At 36.4% G+C, this 22,096-nt stretch overlaps 1 protein-coding gene across 1 annotated transcript; it reads left to right on the forward strand.

Annotated features, from left to right (window-relative positions):
- Window positions 1-6,739: 6,739 nt before the first annotated feature.
- On the forward strand, window positions 6,740-19,342 carry LOC115421799 (CD209 antigen-like protein C). Its single transcript, XM_030137738.1, has 6 exons — window positions 6,740-6,989; window positions 13,525-13,614; window positions 15,953-16,027; window positions 16,107-16,258; window positions 17,208-17,311; window positions 18,603-19,342. Exons 1-6 carry the CDS (start codon window positions 6,878-6,880, stop codon window positions 18,745-18,747), a joined length of 678 nt encoding a protein of 225 aa, XP_029993598.1. The 5' UTR covers window positions 6,740-6,877; the 3' UTR covers window positions 18,748-19,342.
- The last annotated feature ends 2,754 nt before the right edge of the window (window positions 19,343-22,096 follow it).

Genomic DNA, 22,096 nt, shown 5'->3' on the forward strand with positions numbered 1-22,096 from the left:
CCGTAAAAAGTAAAAGCTAACACCTTTTTTTTTCCCCTATTATTTTATAACAGATGTATTTTCAAGTATATATTGTGGTTGAATTTACCAGTACAGGTGGTAAAAGTGTGTGCAATGAAAGTTAAAGCAGAAATGACATGTAAATGACTTGTATTGAGAGCAGAATAACATATATATCAGTGTATTTTTGTAGCGTCAATGGTGTTCACGTCCTTTAAAACGGTTGGAAATTCATTTCAGCTGTCGTCTGATGTGTCCTTTTCAGATTTTGTACTATTTTACGAAGCTGCGTCAGTGTGAAATAAATGGTTTTGTTTCAGCGTGTTGAGCCATAGTTTCCTTCAGCAACGTGTTTGTGTCTGTGTTGTGCAAAAGTGACGCCGTGTTCACCGTTTTGCTCAACAGGATGTTTCTACATCAAATTTAAATGGTACGCAGAGGAAAAGCATCTAACTAATGAAGGAATGTTAACCCATGAAGACCCAAACATCCACTGTCCACCTAAACCATCTGCTGATCTGAACTATTTAAAACCTGAACTTCAATTCATGTAAATAATTGGTGTAAAATACAGTTTATCATCTTTTCATTGTCATCACATATGAGCCATTTGGACGTTCAGAGGCTCTGTAGTTACCGTGGAAACACCGTCATCTTCTACAACAATGATTCACCAGTAAAACCCATGGAGTTGGATCAATGACAGTGGATGGACACACTGGGTTTATGTTCAGATGATGAGAGATTTGACTGAAAAATCACTTTTTATTCAATTTTCTGTTTTTGATATAATAGCTCTGAACTTTAATCTGAGCTTTTATGAACATCTACATCAGGGCTGTCAAACTCATTTTGGTTCAGTTCCATATTCAGCCCAATTTGATCTCAAGTGGGCCAGACCAGTAAAATAATGACTTAATAACCTATAAATAATGACAAATCCAAGTTTTTCTTTTTGTTTTAGTACAAAAAAAACCCCAATTAAATTATGAAAATATTTACATTTTACAAAAAAAGATATGAATAACCTGAAAAAACAGAAATTTCATTAGAAAAATTTGTGCAATTTTAACAATATTATGCCTCGACTTATTATTTATACATGTACATTTACACATGATGTTCCATAAACATTTGGTAACAGGAAGAATATTGTTAAAATTTTGGAGTTTGGAACTAAAATTTGAACAATTTCTACAATATTCCATCTCTTATTATTAACACAACTCCAGATCACAGTGGATCCATAAACGCACAAAACATTTAGGAACAGGCAGAATATTGTTCAAATTGCACATTTCAGGTTGTTCATCTTTGTTTTTATTTGTGTTTATTTGCATTTTATTGTCAAAGAATAGTTTTGTAAATGTAAATATTTTCACAGTGTAATGTTATTTTTTTACTTAATTTTTTTCCACATACTTTTTCACAAAGAAAATTTGGAGTTGTCTTTATTTATGGGTTATTCTGTTGTTACTTTTACTTGAGATCCCACTGGTCTGTATGTGGAACCTGAACCAAAAGGATTTTGATAACCTTGACTGCTCAGGTTCATTTCTGCACTTTCATCCTGCGGGCCAGATTGAACCCTTTGGCGGGCCAGATTTGGGCCCCGGGCCGCATGTTTGGCACCTGTGATCTACATGATCAGTGAATTAAATGTAGGAGAATACATGATTTACACTCACTGGTTTGAGCAGGCGACATCACATCACCTCACCCCTATCCTGGCTTCCCTCCATTGGCTCCCTGTGTGTTTTAGAATTCATTTTAAGATTTTACTGATCACTTTTAAAGCCCGAATGGCTCTGGCCCCTAGCTATACAGGGTGTTTCAAAAAAAAAGTATACACTCAGAAAAAGGCCTAAAAAATGAAAGTTCCATAAGTTTCAGAAAATATCTATATGGTTATTGATAGACCAAGGTCTCATGCTTTCATCACCACAATGGCAGGTATCGGCCATACCACGTGAGTGAACACAGTCCTTGTACTTAATTGGGATAGAAAATGGCTTGCGCACAGATATGAGAGGGTTAAAACAAGATCAGACACCACAATTGGAAAGCTTAGGCAGGTGCTTTAATGCTGTGTAATTTACAAGAAAATTCAGTTAACCCTTTGTCTTCCAGAAGCCTCCAAACTTTGCACCCAGGCTGAGCCTACCTTCACTTAAACAGCAAGTCCTTGCACGTCTGAAGGCCAGGAAGTGCACATTTTTAAGGCCATGGTTCATTGATTTGTCAAAGAAGACACAGCCACAGTCCATTTCAATTTGCCCTTAGCTCTCCACAGGCCTAAAATGGACTGTGGTCTGACAAATGTAAACAGTGCTTCGTAGCTTCTGAGAAATTTACGTAGTCATGCCTGGATGGCTCAACCTGGGTGCAAAGTTTGGAGGCTTCTGGAAGACAAAGGGTTAACTGAATTTTCTTATAAATTACACAGCATTAAAGCACCTGCCTAAGCTTTCCAATTGTGGTGTCTGATCTTGTTTTATCCCTCTCATATCTGTGAGCAAGCCATTTTCTATCCCAATAAAGTACAAGGACCGTGCTCACTCACGTGGAACGGCTGATACCTGCCATTGTGGTGATGAAAGCATGAGACCTTGGTCTATCAATAACCATATAGATATTTTCTGAAACGTATGAAATTTTCATTTTTTAGGCGTTTTTCTGAGTGTATACTTTTTTTTGAAACACCCTGTGTAGCTGAGATGCTAGTTGACAATGAGCCAGTACGCAGCCTTAGATCCTCGGGGGGGCAGAGGGCTTCTGGCTGTTCCAAAGTCCAGGCTTAAATCTAAAGGTGACCGGGCCTTTTCCATCAGGACCCCTCCACTTTGGAACGGCCTGACCCAGGAGATAAGGCTGAGGAATCAGTGACATCTTTTAAATCAAGGTCAAGGTTACTTTATTTGTACCCGTAGGTAGATTTGTTTTACAGTCTAGGTGATTGCATTGGCATGACAACAACACATACATTGAACATGTAAGACAGGCACTTGATCACACTTACAGACAGGACAAAAAGTGCTCAGTGTTCCACCATTCATCGGTATAGCAGCATGGATAAGGAAAAGAATAAAATAAATAAATAAGATCAAATAAATAAAAACAAGATGCAATAAAACACAATAAAAACCAGAAAAGATAAAAACAGTCTGGGATAAAAACCAGGATAAGAACATAAAATTCAAAAATTTGAAGTCACAAAAATAATAAATTAAGCAAAGAAATAGAATAAATAACTAAATAAGTTAGTAAAGTGCAATGTCACTATTTCTTATTGAGCTCAGTGACAGCGACAGGAACAAAGCTGTTTTTATAAACGCTGTGTCCTGCACCTGGGGACTAAGAACCTCCGTCCAGAGGAAAGGAGCTGAAATTCACCTAAATCACTTCTTAAAACACATTTTTATAGACTTGCTTTTATGTGATGTTTGTCCCTATTATTATTATTATTATTATTATTATTATTATTATTATTATCATTATTATTATTATTATTATTATTGAAGCCAAAATACAGTTTTGTTTGTTTATTCCTCTTTTTGTTTTGACCTTAATTTACTAACTGTTTAGTGGGTGTGGCTGTGATTGCCACAGGTGCAATTCATCTAGGGCGTGGCGAACTTACATATACCTGGTGTGTGAGGTGGGCGAGGTGTGTGTGAGGACAGCCCCAAACAATTTTCTGACCGTAGAACATGAAAGCAAGAGATTGAGTTGGTCGGCTTTTGGAATGTCTTCTTTTGTGTTAAGAGGCTTATTTTGTTTATATATCGAGAGTATTTAGAAAGACAATCGTGAACTGTGTTGAACTCTTGGACTTTCCACTGGAAAATAAATGGATTGGCATATCCAAACACAAAGAAGCTCAGCCGGACATTCATTCATTCACGCGTCGAAAATACAACAGGTTGAACCCTTCCACACCGTTGTAGTGGTTAAAGGTAAAGCCACTACAATTATTATTATTGTTATTATTATTATTATTATTATTATTATTATTACACAGAGTGTCCCAAAAAAATTGACATCATCTGAGATGTCCATATCGGAGTAACTACATGGTCAGGAGAAATGATACTTAATAGGATTGATTTTGGACATAAAATGTTTTATTCTACAAATTTCCAACATAAAATTCTGGGGGATGGTAATTTTATAATGTTCCAAAGTTATTACAAATGTTCAGTGTGTGTACTGTTCGTGACACAGCACACATCCAGTCAGTAGCGGAGTTCCTTTTTTCCGACACAAACATCCTTTTTCTTGAAACTTCTTATGCCACGTCCAAATCTGCTTTCCTGTCGGTGCCTGTTTATGAAACTTTCTAAGAAATTCACGTTGCACATTCACATTTGACTGAGTTTGATCATACTTCAGTACACAGAACACCTTTTCTGTTGCAGTAAACGTCATGTCAACAATAAAAATGATTCCACTTTTTTGAGCAAACAAATTTTAAACAAATTATTAGATGATGAAATGATGTAAAAAATTTTGGGACACCCTGTATTGTCCTCTGAATTTTGCATTTTCCAGTGAAAATCATGTATTTTCCTATATTTAATTTGCTGATCATATACATGTTCATAAAAGCTTGGTGTAAATTAGTTACTGATAAAATTAGTGGTTGAAGAGTTATTAAACATTTTATGTCAGTAGATGCTTTTGGTTGACGGTGGCTCTTTAGTGTGACTTTTTCAACGTTAAACCATGTCCTTAATGTCAATGACAGACATTCTTAGAAGCAATATGTAGGAAAATCAAACTAATGTAGTTTTTTTTTTTTTTTTTTTTTGGCAATGTTGAATTTCTCCTCTGCTATCTTGGGGGGGGGGATGTAGCAAAATTATATAAAATATGTAAAAAAAAAAATTATATGAAGCTCAAAACCATCTAATACTGACTGAAAACCTATGTAACAGTATGTAACAACAAGATATTTGCAGTTATTCATGTATATTTGTTTAATTATCATATTGATAATATATTGTGTAGTGCATATTGTACAAATCGCTGTTCTAATTTGGTATATGGGATAGATAGATAGATAGATAGATAGATAGATAGATAGATAGATAGATAGATAGATAGATAGATAGATAGATAGATAGATAGATAGATAGATAGATAGATAGATAGATAGATAGATAGATAGATAGATAGATAGATAGATAGATAGATAGATAGATAGATAGATAGATAGATAGATAGATAGATAGATAGAGTTGTGGAAAAAATTCTTAGACCACCCCTTGTTTTCTTCAGTTTCTTGTTCATTTTAATGCCTGGTCCAACTAAAGGTCCATTTGTTTGGACAAATATATTGATAACAACAAAAATAGCTCATAGTAGTTTAATTTCACAGCTGATATTTATCCATTTAACACGTTTTCTTGATAAAAACCAAAATCACTTCAGTTCTTCCATCATTATCTATGTCACTGTACTGACAAAAACAGTGCTTTTAGACATGCCATGTTTTCTTTTCTGTCTGTTTTAGTCACATGACACACACAGGAGTTAGGACTGGATTGCAGAACCATTGATTCTGAGGACTTTTGATGGTCTAATAATTTTTTTCCGTGACTGTAGATAGAGAGACTATACATAATAAATTAATAAAGTAGAAGTAAGTAAAAACAGAACTGGGTAAGGAATCTGGATAATTTAAACAAAAAGGTGAAATAATAAACTATAAAGTGCAAAGTCAAATGTAATTTTCCAGTAGGATGGAGGTGCATTATTATCACTACGAACCTCCTTCTGCTGTCCTTAATGTGTGTAATTAACCCTTTCATGCATAGTGGTCACTCCAGTGGACACCTGTTCTCCAGCTGTTCTCTTCTATGTTCATGGGTTTAGTTGTTTTAGTTCCATGTCCTCCTGAGACCCAGCAATACGTTTTTGTCCTCTGTAGGGGCAAAAGTTTGACAGTTTCACTAAAAAAAAATGCTGTTCATTGCCAAGGACATTCCATTAAAAAATAAATAAATGAAAATAATTTTAAAAATGTATCTGAAAAAAATGTTGCATTGTGCAGTTTCCAATTAAAATAACTGTTTAATGTAAAAAAAAAAAAAAAAAATGTTCACTTTCCTAGGTCTCACAAGGATATCAACCAACACAGTGGACGCTCAGGCATGATCTACACTGATAATCAGACCATGACTGTAACTTTGCCGTTCTTGATAAACCTGATCTGCACCAACATGTTTGCATGTAAATCAACTGCTAATTTTCTCAAACAAAAAGTTGTTGTTTTTTTTTGCATATTATCTCCATAACGGTGGATAATGGATGGATGGATGGATTATCTCCATAACTCCATAACTAGTATTAGAATCTGATAAAATGTGTGAAAAAGTGAGATTAGCTGCATTAAAAAAAAAAAAAAAAAAAAAAAAAAAAAATATATATATATATATATATATATATATATATATATATACACATATATATATATATATATTTCATAGTTTTCACTCAGTATATCACTTTATGATGGTGGGTTTTAAATATATGTTTCTTTGCTTCAGAAATCAAATGCATGCTGTCCAGCTGAGTGGACATTTTTGTAACTCTGTGAAAAATAGATTCATAAAAAAAAATTCAAAAAATTCAGTCGCATTGTTTTTTTCATGCCTAAATAGAAATAAAAATACTCAGACAAAAAAATCTTGAGTGAGGTTCTCATAATCCATGCATAAAAGGGTTAACATTTAAATTGAAGGCCATACATTACAGGGGATGACGTTTGTCGCGCGTGTCGACAGAACAGAGAGGAAATGATGCTGAGGATGATGAAAAATGGAAGCAGTGGGTGTGCAGTGACTCCATCAGTGAAGACAAACACACTCTGAGCATGGCCGTGTTCCTCCACGCCAGCACGTCTGACATCAGCTTCGAGGTCGGCGAATATGAGCGATTCTCCAGAGGTGACTCCGAGAAGGCTCCAGTGAAGACATGGAGGTCAAGTAGGTGAAGTCAGACTGTGATGGGACTGTTGGCTCTTTGAAGGGAGCCGTTCAATCAGGAGTCGTTCACTGAAAAGAGCCGTTCAACAGACTGGCTCTTTGATGTTTTTTGCATTACTTTGAAACACCAATGTTTTAATGACTAAATAGGCTACATGTGATGATTGACTTTACATTTTAAAGGTGTTTAATTGGCGCGGCAGTAAATATTATCTTACCGTAAAAAAGAATCGTTAGTTCAAATGTGTGGGTTAAATCCACGACATGAGAGGTGACATTAGACAAATGATGGAACTGGACCAAAAACATCACGGTACATTATGTGGACTAGTCTGTAGAATAAAAATGAAGAAGAAAATCAAACATTTTCTTAAGGTCAAGGTCAAGGTTACTTTATTTGTACCCGTGGGTAGATTTGTTTTGCAGTCTAGGTGATTGCTTTGGTATAACAACAAGACATACGTATGTCGAACATGTAGGACAGGTACTTGATCACGCTTACAGACAGGACAAAAATGTTATGAAATAACATTTTATTCTCCTCAAAACAAGAACAATAAATGTGTGTAAACATACGGAAAAAACTGCACAAAATACTGTTTAACCCTGACCATATTTTCAGGGGAAAAACGCCTAAACAGACATACCCAAAGTAAATGAAGAATTACTTATAATACTTATAATAATAAGGTTCATATGGATGTTCTTGGTGTCTGTGGACATTTACAGACCTCACAGAATCTATTCCCATTGTCTAAAATATTGTATCTATTACTATGCCTGAGTAAACTGGAACAAACTAAAAGAGAAATTAGAATTTTTTATCCTCGCCTGTTTTTTTTTCGGCTGGATTGACGATGATATGCATAAATTAATTGTTCGTGTCGGAGATTTTTAATAGCGTATATTTCACCCCACAAAGATTAAAAATCATGTTTGAACATTAAAGTTTGCACTAAGATACACTTTTGATGTACTTTTATTAACATTAGGGTCTAAACTTTGAGCAAAAGTTGAAAAAAACATCCATTGTCCTGATTTATTATATTTTTATAGTAGATGAATATTAATATAATTTTTTCGGCCTGCGGGCGGGCTGATAGGGCTAAAGGGGTTAATTAATCACTGCAATTACTTAAATACCTGAACTGTAGTGCAATTCTCAGAACAAGAACAGTATGTTGGTAAACATACAGAAAAAAATGCACAAAACACAAAAGTGATTTATCATTGCAATTACTTAAATACCTTAACAACTGTTGTGCATTTTCCCTCAGAACAAGAACAATAAATGTGTGTAAACATACGGAAAAAATTGCACAAAACACAACAGTGATTAATCACTGTTATTAATCAATTAAAAAAAAAAAAAAAAAAAAAAAAAAAAGAACGGCTCTTTACAACGACTCGGTTCCCATCGTTCATTTCAAAGAGCCGTTCAAAAGATTCGATTCATTCGTGAACGTCACATCACTAAGTCAGACTGTGACGTGGAGGCAGCGGTGGAGAACCCCAGCTCCATCCAGACAAAGTCCTGCCCTGTATGGGTTCCACCTGTTCACTTAACTCTGGTAATTCCACTAATTATCCCATTTTCCTGATGAGGAGTTGTGCTCATCCAAACGGGCTGGTTCAGTGAACGGTTGGAACAAATACATGGTTGGACTTTGACTTTATGGAGCTGGAAGATCAGTCCCATGTTTGGTCAGTGTGTGTTTTGTTTTTCAATTTAAAACCAAAAATCTAAAAACAAAGAAACGACTAGTTTTTTTAGTTTTCATTTTCAAAACCAGAATGAAAAACTGAAAACGGTTTGTGTTTCCATTTCCCAATTTTGTGCTCAAATGAAAAATGGAAAAAATGGATAACGACCGTTTCATCTGATTTTGCTATTTTCAATATAGTTCAGTTTTCTGACCTGGAAGTAGTCGTTACGAGGGAAAAAATAAACAAACGGAATCATGGCCGGACTGGAGGAATATTTGGCTATAATTAAGCAGCTGTTTGATACAGAAGCGTATTGCATTCACAGAAAAAAAATGATTCAGTTCTGTTTTTCTGAATTAATTAATTCAGAAAAACAGAGGCGAATTTAATTCTTTTCAGAAAACAGTATCTCGTTAATTCAGAAAATTCCGTTTGTTTATTTTTTCCCTAGTAATGACTACTTCCAGATCAGACAACTGAACTATATTGAAAATAGCAAAATCGGATGAAACGATCATTTTCCGTTTTTTCCATTTTTCATTTGAGCCCAAAATTGGGAAATGGAAAAATGAACTGTTGTCCGTTTTTCATTGTGGTTTTGAAAATGATAAACAAAAAAATGAGCGGTCTTTTTGTTTTTTTGATTTTTGGTTTTAAATTGAAAAACGAATGAATGAATGGTACACGGATTAGTGTGTCTTTTGGTAATTGGATTTTTTTTTTTTCAGAAACAAAAGAAAAACTAGTGGTTAACTGATTTTCATTTTAAAATAGAAGAATTAAAATTGAATTTCAAGGCGTTTTTTTCAGTGTCAAAAATAGATAAACCAAATTTTAAAATGGATTGATTTTCATTTTCTCTTCCTAATAACAAAAAAGTTACTACATGATAGCAATGAAAAAACAGACCAAAAACGCTTGTTTTTTTCATTTTCTGAGACCTAACGTTGTCATTTTCAAGGAAAGAGCACTAATGCTTAGGCCACAAAGATTCTTACAAGAGATGGGTTTGGAGGAATCTTCCAGTTCACATGAAATCTGGAGTTCGTAGACATTCGTGGAGGGAAGGGATGCACCCATACCACTTTTTTCCAGACCGAGTATGACTACTTACATTTGAGTACTTGCCGATACCGAGTACCGATACGAGTACTTAATAATCCCATTCCAGTTGTTTGTTCCTTTTGTAAATGTGCTTTATTGTCGTTGTCATTAGTCTGACTGGAACAAAGTGCTGCTACTGACATTTAATGTGTTGGAACGAGCGTTTGTCAGTTAATCCATCAGGGGGCGCCGCTCTGAATTAACCATACTGGACAAATACCACGAAGAAGAGGAAAGTTTAATGAGAAGAAGAAGAAGAAAGTCAGTAATAACAAATATGGAGACGACAGAGGGAACACTAATGTGATACTAATACTGCAGCGTTTTCTCTGGTAAGGTTTAAAAGTTTAGCTTCAGCAGGAAGAGAAAAGAGAAATGAGTGAGAAGTTTGGTTTGTACTTCTGCTGGTGGGGGTCTGCACCACATGGGCCTGACTGGTATGGAATAACGAATGACCACTGGGGTTAGGGGGCTAGGGTTAGGGTTAGCGTTAGGGGGCTAGGGTGAGGGGGTTAGGGTTAGGGGTTGGAGGTTAGGGTTAGGGGTTATGGTTATGGATCTAGGGTTAGGGTTATGGTTAGGGTTAAGGGGCTAGGGTTAGGGGTTGGGGTTAAGGTTAGGGGTTGGGGTTAAGGTTAGGGGTTGGGGTTAGGGGGCTAGGGTTAGGGTTAGCGTTAGGGGGCTAGGGTTAGGGGGTTAGGGTTAGCGTTAGCGGGCTAGCGTTAGGGGGTTAGGGTTATGGTTAGGGTTCTAGGGTTAGGGGTTGGGGTTAGGGGGCTAGGGTTAGGGGTTGGGGTTAAGGTTAGGGGTTGGGGTTAGGGGGCTAGGGTTAGGGGGTTAGGGTTAAGGTTAGGGGGTTAGGGTTAGCGTTAGGGGGCTAGGGTTAGGGTTAGGGGGTTAGGGTTATGGTTAGGGTTCTAGGGTTAGGGGGCTAGGGTTTGGGGTTAGGGGGCTAGGGTTAGGGGGTTAGGGTTAAGGTTAGGGGGTTAGCGTTAGGGGGCTAGCGTTAGGGGTCTAGGGTTAGGTGGTTAGGGTTATGGTTAGGATTCTAGGGTTAGGGGCTAGGGTTAGGGGGTTAGGGTTATGGTTCTAGGGTTAGGGGGCTAGGGTTAGGGGTTGGGGTTAAGGTTAGGGGTTGGGGTTAGGGGGCTAGGGTTAGGGGTTTAGGGTTAAGGTTAGGGGTTAAGGTCAGGGTTAGGGGTTGGGGTTAGGTCATTCATTATTCCATGCCATTTGTCATTCAGATCAGGAAGGCCCCTGCTCCGTACCCCTCTCTGTCTGGCTACTCATCCTCCATCACCTGGTAAACAGATGGAATGTCGTCAGAGTCAGGGCTCAAAATTAACTTTTTGACCTAGGAGCACTGTGCTCCTAACCCTAAAAAGTTAGGAGCACAGGCTAAAATCTAGGCGCACCACTATTATATAAAAAATTTGGAGAACAAGCAAAACTCTTGGCCATACCAAGTAATATTCCTATATGTATTTAAGCAGTGTTAACAACCTAGAATAAAGTATTTGAATAGAGTATGAAAGAAAAAGCTTAGATTGACACAGGTGCAAAACAATTGTCAATGTGTGGTATATACTTTAGTTGGTTCTTGGAGAAGAAAGACGAATCACACCATTATTTGCAACAACCAACTTTTTTTATTTCATGGTCTAAAGACCCTTAGTCACTGTGGTCTACACCACGCCTGAAGTCAGGCCTCCTTGACCTGGTGCCAGAGTGTAGGTACTTCCTGACCGCTGGCAGTGCATCGAAGTCATGCAGTGTTGGACCATCCGCAGAGATGCGCACGCGAGGGGGCGGGGACTAGATTTTCCGCTTCAGTCAGCGGGGCGTGGAGCTTGTTTATTTTCAGCTGACGAGTTACTTCTGCAGCCATTATTCTAGGCGCACGTATTAATTTTCGCTCATTTTTTTATTGGCGCACCGTGCGATCGTAATCTCAAAAACAGTCGCACTACCGAAATTCTCAGGCGCATGCGACCGTAATTCAGTCGCAGTCACGAGCCCTGAGAGTACAGACAGAACACTGCGTCTGTATCTGTCTGTGTCTGGAACGGTACTGTCAGTCAGCATTACTTTTATCACTCTCATTTATTTGGTTCAGTCTCCACACTCTTCACACTCCACACACATTATTCCTCCTCCTCATACCTGCTGCACTGAACTGGGAATGTCACACAGCTGTAAGTGGTATCGATGCATTTGTATCGGATTACTTTTACAAGTACACACACAGAATATTGGAGCCGATACCCGATACTTGTATCGGAATCGGTGCATCCCCAGTGGAGGGAGCATGTCTACAATGTCCAGATTTCATACAAACCCATCGTTTGTAAGAATCTTTGTGATCTATGCATTAGCGCTCTTTCCTTGAAAATCAACAACATCTGGTCTCAGAAAATGAAAAAAAAAAACAAAAAAAAAAACAGGCATTTTTGGTCTGTTTTTCTATTTCTGTCAGGTCGTAACTTTATTTTTTATTCGAAAGAGAAAATGAAAATCAATCCATTTTTTAAAATTTGATGTGTCTGTTTTGACACTGAAAAAGAAAAACACTTTGAAATTAGATTTTAATTCTTCTGTTTTAAAGCAAAGATCAATTAATCACTAGTTAGTTTACCAGCCCACAGGCTGTCAGGGCTGGAAGCTATTGTCGTCATGCGTCGTCTGCTGTCGTCATCTGTCGTCCGTTACAAAAATTTCAATCTTCTTCTTCGAAACTACAATTCTGATCAACTTCAAACTTGGTATACAGCTTCTTTATGATGATGTCAACAAAAGTTAGTGAAATTATTGGGATCTGGATCTGATTCTGGATTTGGTGCCACTTTGAAAAATGTCCCCATTATAAGAGATAGGAAGTGGATGGATGCAATAACTCAGTAAATATAAATGATCTCCAGTGTAAATGTCTCCAGTCCAGCCCTGATGGGGAGATGACCCAAACATAATGTCCACATGCTGATCAGGATCTTCTTCTGCATCTGGGAACTTGTGGAAAATTTAACATTTCATGAGCACTTTTTGCAAAGTTGACTTTGGAAGGTGTCCTTTTTATGTATTTGTTTTATGTGTGGAAGTCTGTGTCTGTAACTGTTTAATGTACTGCTGCCCGTCTTGGCCAGGACACTCTTGAAAAAGAGATTTGTAATCTCAGTGAGGTTTTCCTGGTTAAATAAAGGTAAAATAAAATAAAATAAAATAAAATGAAATAAACATGGGCTCTTATGGGGAAAAAATTTCAATTGTCTTCTTTTCCGAAACGCCAGTTCTGATTGACTTCAAACTTGGTATACAGCTTCTGTATGTTGATGTCACCACAAGGTATTGAAATTATTTCCATTCGGATCTGATTCTGGATTTGGTGCCACTTTGAAAAATGTTCCCATTATAACAGATAGGAAGTGGATTGATCCAATAAATCAGTATCAATGATATCAAATTGGAATTTGAATTTTTGACAGATCTGATTGGAATATGAGTAAAACATGGGCTATTTCTGTAATAGAATAAATACACAGAACTGGGTGAGAATAAATGTCATCTGGATACATTTTCCAAAGCTTTTAATTTGGCCGGTAAACTACAGGGCCATTGCTCCTATTTTTTTGTTTTGTTTCTGAAAAGATGAAAAGATAATCCAATTACCAACAGATACCTTGACCATGTTAGTGCTTCCCGATGCTTAACAGGTGTTCTGTTTTTGCAGAGTTGGGGCGCTTCAACGTGGTTCTGCTGGGACTGGGGCTGCTCTGTGTGGTCCAGGCGATCCTCAACATCTGTCTGAGACTGAGTCTGAGTGAGTGAAAGCACACTGTTCATGTCCATATGAACTCAAACAGGTTCACTTCGGTCGTTGTTCCTGTTAAAACAACCTTTTTCACTTTCAGAGTAATGAAGTCCTTATTCTGTGTACAAACACACGGACATTTCATTTAGTTTTGTTGTGTTTTTCTGTTTGTTTTATTACACTAGGTTACAAAAAAATGTTTTTTGCAAGTTGTCTCGGTTTTTTCAACTGAATTAGGACCATTTTGCACCGCTAAATCCAAAAATGACATCTGTTTTTCTCAATCAGGTCAGGTTTTTTTGCTAATTTGATTTTGAAAAATTTGATCTTCTCACAAAATCTAATAATTCATACCAAAATCAGATTGGTAAGCACACTTTATGAAACTTGTGACTTGATTCCTGTTAGGTACAATGGTGTATTCACTGCAGATGTAGCAGAATACGTCAGGCTTATTTTTCCAAGATCTTCTAGTCGAAGCCATTTCATTCACCTGTAATATTAAAAAAAACATTAATCATAAATGGGCAAAAGTAAAATCTTCAGAACTCGTTTATTGCAAGAAATATGAAAGAATTTTGTATCATATGATGTGAAAATGCCCATAAATGTAAGCAAAAATGTTCAAAAGCCAATATGTAGCATAGTTCAGAAAGTTGACCTGATTGAGCAAAATTAATGTGATTTTTGAATTCAGCACCAAAATTATCCTAAATCAGCTCAAAAAACTTCAGCAATACATTTGTTGTTGACCAGTGTAATGGACATTGTGTTTTGACTTTTTGACTGCGTAAACCACAAACCCATGGTGCATCTAGTGGTTATTTGAGTTCTGTTACAGTCTTAAGTTCAGTCGCCTTTAAGTTGATTTAATTTTGATGACAAATAGCTGCTACACTATCTATCTACAGCTGTGGAAAAAAATTATTATCCCATCAAGTCATCAAAAACAACAGTTATGCAATCCAGTCCTAACTCCTGTGTGTATCATATGACTAAAACAGACAGAAAAGAAAACATGGAATGTCTAAAAGCACTGTTTTTGTCAGTACAATGACGTAGATATTGATATAAGAACTGAAGTGATTTTGGTTATTATTAAGAAAACGTGTTAAATGGATAAATATCAGCTGTGAAATTAAACTACTATGAGCTAGTTTTGTTGTTATCCCTATATTTGTCCAAACAAATGGACCTTTAGTTGGACCAGGCATTAAAATGAACAAGAAATTGAAGAAAACAAGGGGTGGTCTAATAATTTTTTCCACGATTGTAGATGCATTTTGTAAGGTTCTAGGACACAGGTGTCACACATGCGGCCCGGGGGCCAAAGGAACCAGTCTGGCCCTTGGGATGAATTTATGAAATACAAAAATTACACTAAGATGTGAACAATCCTTTTAGTTCAGGTTCCACATTCAGACCAATTCAATCTCAAGTGGACAGGAGCAGTAAAATACTATCATAATAACATAAATAATGACAACTCCAAATTTTTCTCTTTGTAAATGTAAATATTTTCATGTATTTACAATAAAACAAAGTATAATTTCGCAAAAAAAAATTTGAATAACGTGAACAAATATGAACAACCTGAAATGTCTTAAGAGAAGTAAGTATAATTTTAACAAGATTCCGCCTGTTACTAAATGTTTTGTGTATTTTTTATAATATAATGTGCATGTGTAAATGATAAACTGAGGCAGAATATTGTAAAAATTACATTTATTTTTTCAGTTTGTTCATGTGATTCACATTATTTGAAAGGATAGTTTGTAGATGTAAACCTTTTCATAGTGTTAATTAACTTTTTTGCTCTTAAACATAGAGAAAAGTTTGGAGTTGACATTATTTCTATATTATTATGTTATCATTTTACTGGTTCGGTCCACTGCAGATCAAATTTAGCTGAATGTGGAACTGAACTAAAATGAGTTTGACACCCCTGTTCTAGGACATGGGTGTCAAACATATGGTCCATGGACTGAAACTGGCTCACCACAGGGGTCCAATCCGGCCCATGGGATGAATTTGTGAAGTATAAAAATGATAAGATAAATCTTTGTCATTTCACCAACATTCTATGTACATAGTGTAATGAAATTGGACCACTTCCCCACACAGTGTAAAAGAGAAGGCACGCAGTAATAAAAAAAACACCCACAGCAATAAAAATAGAACCAAATATACACAGAATAAAATCAACAACATCTGCAAAAATACGCATATGTGCTAAATAAGTAAATAAAATATGTAAAAGTAAAAGTCTATCATACAGTTTTTTCTTCTCTTTAAATAATGGAAGGAAATATGAGTATCTTAAAACTCACTACTATTTATTTAACAGGAGACGCTTCTGTGGTGTCGTCAACACCTGGTTCCATTACACAAACGCAGGCCCCGCCCATTAAAGCGACTCGAGGTGAGGGAGACTTCCTGTTGGCTGTTGCATCATGGTGTTGAGACATGTGGTGTTGACACAGGCTGTTTGTGCTGCTCAGAGGCAGAGGCAGAGCGCTGCCCTCAGGACTGGCTGATGTTCGACTCCAGCTGTTACTACATCTCGACACAGAGGAAGACCTGGGACGACAGCCGGAGGGACTGCCTCCAGAGAGGGGCGGACCTGGTCGTCATCGGCAACCGACAGGAACAGGTGAAGGCGGGGGTGGGCTGTGCATTTAGTACCCCCCACCCACTATGATGTCATCTGTCTGTCTATCTATCTATCTATCTATCTATCTATCTATCTATCTATCTATCTATCTATCTATCTATCTATCTGTCTGTCTATCTGTATTCTACCATCCATCCATCCGTCCATCCATCCATCCATTTGTATTCTACCCATCCATCCATCCATCCATCCATCCATTCATTCATTTGTATTCTACCCACTCCATCCATCCATCCATCCATCCATCCATCCATCCATCCATCCATTTGTATTCTACCCATCCATCCACCCATCCATCTCTCCACCCATCCATCCATCCATCCATCCATCCATCCATTTGTGTTCTACCCATCCATCCATCCATCCATCCATCCATCCATTCATTTGTATTCTACCCACTCCATCCATCCATCCATCCATCCATTCATTTGTATTCTACCCACTCCATCCATCCATCCATCCATCCATCCATCCATTTGTATTCTACCCATCCATCCATCCATCCATCCATCCATTTGTATTCTAGCCATCCATCCATCCATCTTTGTCATTTCACCAACATACTTTGTACATAGTACAGTGAAATGGGAACACTGCCCCACACAGTGTAAAACAGAAGGATTGTCATTTTGTTAATCTTCTTCTGTTGTAATTAGGAAAACAGTATTTACAGTTGGTATTGATATTACAAAAGGTAGGTGGTTTATTAAAAATGACATTTCCTGTGATAATGCATCAATTTGCAAAACAAATTATCAGTAGAACTTGCTAATTGGCTAAAAACATCAGCTAAATTATCATATTCTCTAAGTGGCTGAGGCTCGACATTAACAGATAAAACTAAATAAAACCTCAAAATGTCCAACGTGTTTATTGTGACGTCTCCATTTTCAGCATGTTTTTCATCAGTGTCTTGGTTTCCCTCCAGGCGTTCCTCACCGGGTTCACGGAAGTAGCGTGGGTTGGAATGACTGACAGGAGGAGGGAGGGGAGGTTTGTATGGGTGGACAGAACCCCAGTCAACAGAAACCAGTAAGTACACTGGAGGGATCTTTGCTTCAAAGCAAGATCAAACTCCAGTTGGTTTTGATTCAGCCGTTCTAGGAATAGAATAGGCTTTGTTGTCATTACACAGGTTGTGCAACAATTCTTTTTTTTTGAAACTGCAAATAAAATTTTAACAAAACTAGAGTAATGGGTTGGAACTGGGATTGGGCCTTAAAGGAGTGATATTTTGCTTTTTTAAATGGAATTATGCATTTTAAAACATTTCCCGGTGGTCTACATGAACTGTAAATGCTCTGCTTGGGTCTGAATTCTGGCCCTTTAAATGCAAATAGCCCCACCCCCTACAGGTTGTTGACTGTGTGTTATGTCCCGTTCAGCCACTTGTGTTTGTTAATACAACCAACAACTGAACATTTGAGGTAATTGGCTCGACGTTTGGACATGTTTTCAGTGTGGACTACAACCGCTGCAGCTGATAAACAATTATGTCGTACTTGGAGAAATGTTCGTCGGAAGTCTTGACCTTATATGTGCAAATGTTGTGATGTAACTAGTTATAAAACGTAACAAATTAAGCAGGAATTCAAACAGGTTGTAGAAATCCACTCGATTTTTGCCAGAATGAATATAAAGATAGTTTTGCAACACCTGGAGGGTTCAAATTCTAACTTTTGGGACTGTTAGGGTCCAAATACACAAAGAAATGAACCACAGACTAAGAAAAGTGGGTTTAGATAAATATGAGCCCTTTAACTCTTTCGGTGCCAGACAGTTAAGGGGCTAATAAGCCTTAAAAGTGCCACAGAATTTGGCCGTTCTTCAGTATTTCGCGTCGTTTTTGTAATCAAAGTCTGAATCGTCATCAGAACTCATTTTCTAGCAGATGGGACTGTTTTGACAGATCGCTGTGTTTACGATATTACTACAAAATGGCCATCTAATTTGCATATGATTTCATTCATAAATTCATTCATAAAATTTCCCAAGCAGAAAACGAAACGCGAGCTCTTCCTTGGTCAAAAACCGCTCGGTAACATCCGACCGATTGCTACTTAGATTCAAAACGCACCGGACGCAGCCGATTCATTATTGATCGTAATTTGCAAGAAGATTTGAAAGAACGTCATCGAAATGTGAGAAAGAAATGGGGGTGGATGGTTTGTTTGTACACAAATATGGCGTGTTCTCCAAAGCTGATCTGATCGGCCCGTGGCACTTTAAAGGTTGTAATCGTAAAGCCGATTTAATCGGCCCATGGCACTGAAAGAGTTAAGTATTAATTGGTGATGTGAGCGGTGGGTTTGTGCGTCTGCAGGCTCCAGTGGGCACGTGGCCAGCCCGATAACTCCAACGGAGCAGAAGACTGTGGCGACCTCTACACCAGGATCGACTTCATCGGCCTGAATGACTCTGCGTGCACAACCCTGAGGCAGTGGATCTGTGAGAGAAAACTGTCCTAAATGTCACTGATAGGAATGTAATAAACACAGCTTCAACTGCACCTAATATTACTCCTCATGCATCTAATACGATGTGCGTTTCTATTCGAACAATTATCTGATATTAAGGTAACTTTTCACACCTTTTTGCGGAATCGTCAGATTTGTAGGGCTGCTTTATTTTCATTGTTAACCAGTTGAAATGTCAGATTTTAATGTCATTTTAGTGTCATAGAGGAGGAAATAAACCAGGGAAGATTACAGTTTAAGTGGTTGGAATTAGAACGTGATTGACTTTTTCCTTTCCTTAAAACACTCATAGTGGTTAATTTGGTCATCAGGGTAGATGGTGATTAACTCTTTATGCACCAAAGTTGCAATATTGCGACAAGCAACATGGCTGAATGAAACGGACAGCTTTTGGAAATCTTGATATCAAACTTGAATATAAAAAAAAAAAAAAGAATAAAAATAACTTTGGTTCTTCAATTTCCTGAAGCCTCTAATCTAATCTAATCTAATATAGTCTAATCTAGTCTAATGTAATCTAATCTAATCTAGTCTAATGTAATCTAATCTACTCTAATGTAATCTGATCTAATCTAGTCTAATGTAATCTAATCTAGTCTAATCTAATCTAGTCTAATATAATGTAATGTAATCTAATCTAATGTAATATAATATAGTCTAACATAACCTGATCTAATCTAATTAATTTTATCTAATCTAATCTCGTCCAATCTAATGTAATCTAATATAGTCTAACATAACCTAATCTAATCTAATTAATTTTAGCTAATCTAATCTAGTCTAATATAATGTAATGTAATGTAATCTAATACAGTTTTACATAACCTGATCTAATCTAATATAATCTAATTAATTTTAGCTAATCTAATCTAGTCTAATATAATGTAATGTAATCTAATATAGTTTTACATAACCTGATCTAATCTAATCTAATATCATGTAATTAATTTTATCTAATCTAGTCTAATATAATGTAATGTAATGTAATCTAATATAATATAATTTTATCTAATCTAGTCTAATATAATGTAATCTAATCTAATCTAATGTAATCTAATATAGACTAACATAATCTAATCTAATCTAATCTAAAGGGTTGATGAAATAGTTACAGACAAATAATTACCTGATGAATCACACAGCTCTAGATTCAAGTTGATATTCAATGACAAATATATAGCAATTGTAATCTAACTGCGTGAACGTATTTATGATTAAATATTTCAATACTACCACTGTAACCAACAAATAATATCATCATTATACATAATACACAGAATAAAAATGTCACTTTAATCAAGTATTATACAAATGTAATGTTTCACACAGGAAATAAACCTAGCCATTTTTTTTATACCTACGACTATTATCTAATCTGTTTATTTATGGGATATTGAAACAAAGGGGAAGGGCCTCAGATCCGTAATGAAGCCTGAAATTAACATGTAATACCACTGATGGCCACTAGATGCTGCTCTAAAAAGAAAGCCCTCATTTCCCAGTGGATTTACATTGAAATTCTTTATAAAAATACTGTCATTAATTTTTTTTAGGACTCTTTCCCTTCTAATCAGCTTTATTGAATCAGTGTTCTGGTTGTTCTGTAAATATTTCTTCCGTTAATAAAATCTCAGGGTGAATAGAAACATTGGCTTTGGGCTTTGATTGACAGGTGTGATATTTTTGGAGCTTTATGCTTCTTTAACAAAATGTTTTTTTTTTTTCAGGATACAACAAGACTGTAAAATGACTTTGTTACACAAGTATTTGATGAAATTTGCAGTTTAATGTGAGTAAAAAAAAAAAAAAAAAAAAAATTCTTCCATGATGCCTCTTGCTCCCACAGCTCCTCCCCTTTCATCCAAATATGGTCTTGTCCAGTTCCAAAAAGCTAACAGCAGTGACTGCAACACAAACTACTAACTTCACAACTATCCAGAAATCCCTGGGGGATGATACACAGACTATGACACCAGCCTGAAATGTTTGTTCTTCTATTGTACATGAGTGGAATAATGTGAAATGACAAACACTGGAACATTCTGGAAGTGTTCAAACTGAGAATGTGAATAAAATAAACTCTGAAGTCACAAGAAAACTGTATATCATGATAAATATAGCTTATTCCATATTAAAAATATCATGTAAGTGATAATTATCATTTTATTGCCCAGCCTTAGATTAATATCAATCAATTCATATTTATATTTAAACATAAAAATGAACCCACATCATTTAATGTAATATAATTTACTGTAGTCAGTTGTATTTACAAAAATGACTTGAAGACTTTTTTGTGGTTTCCTCTGCACAACATCGCACACTGGCTCTATGATGGTGTCTATCAGCATGATTTTTACTGATTCTAAAGATGATCCAGAACTGAAAGCATATTTTGATTAAATTTCTTAATCCTCCTTATTTTTGATGGTCGCTCCTGACCTCAGTTTCTAACCGTCAGCTTTGGTTTTTACGTTCATTGTTTATTCCTTTCTCCTCGTTCGATCTGATAATAATTATCTTAATACATAATACATGAGTAAGTTTCTTTGACAGTGTTCACACCAAGGTGGAATTATTCTTTAAACTCAGATTTTCTAGTATTAAGGCAGATAAAAACAGAATGTGACTGTGACTGACCTGCTTCAGGCTTCAACCACTCACCCTGTAGTAGAAGACCCTGCCTCTAGGTGGTGCTGTTCTACTGCAGGACACGGCATCTCCAACGGTAAGAGCAGCCTCGTACTGAGGTCAATGGAAAAACTGAACTGATAGTGTATTATATTGTCTGTTATTATTTTAACCCTTTCGTGCATGAATTATGAGAACCTTAGTCAAGATTTTTTTTTCTTCTGGAGTGTTTTTATACCTCAGGCATAAAAAAAAATTGCGATTGAGTTTTTTTTTTTTTTTTCATGGAGTTACAAAAATGTCCATGCATTTAATTTTTTAAGTAAAGAAAGATGTATTTAAAACCCAATATCAGAAAGTAAAATGAAAACAATGAAATAAAACCATTTTTAAGGCTGCCAATTTGATGTTTTCTCACCTTTGAACATACTCTAATGCTAGTTATTACCTCATATAATATACAAAAAACAACTCTTTTTGTCTAACAAATATCAACTGATTTACACTTTAACATGTCACTGCAGATCAGGTTTATCAAGAGCAGCAAAGTTATAGTAATGGTATGAATTGCAGTGTATTATGGGATGCTGCATAAGTATCCACTGTGTTGGCTGATATGGAACTAAAACAACAAAACCTATGAATATACAAGAGAACAGCTGGAGAAGAACTGTCCACTGGAGCGACCACAATGCATGAAAGGGTTAAT

Source organism: Sphaeramia orbicularis, chromosome 1 (genome assembly GCF_902148855.1).
Source record: "Sphaeramia orbicularis chromosome 1, fSphaOr1.1, whole genome shotgun sequence".
Lineage (NCBI taxonomy): Eukaryota > Metazoa > Chordata > Actinopteri > Kurtiformes > Apogonidae > Sphaeramia > Sphaeramia orbicularis.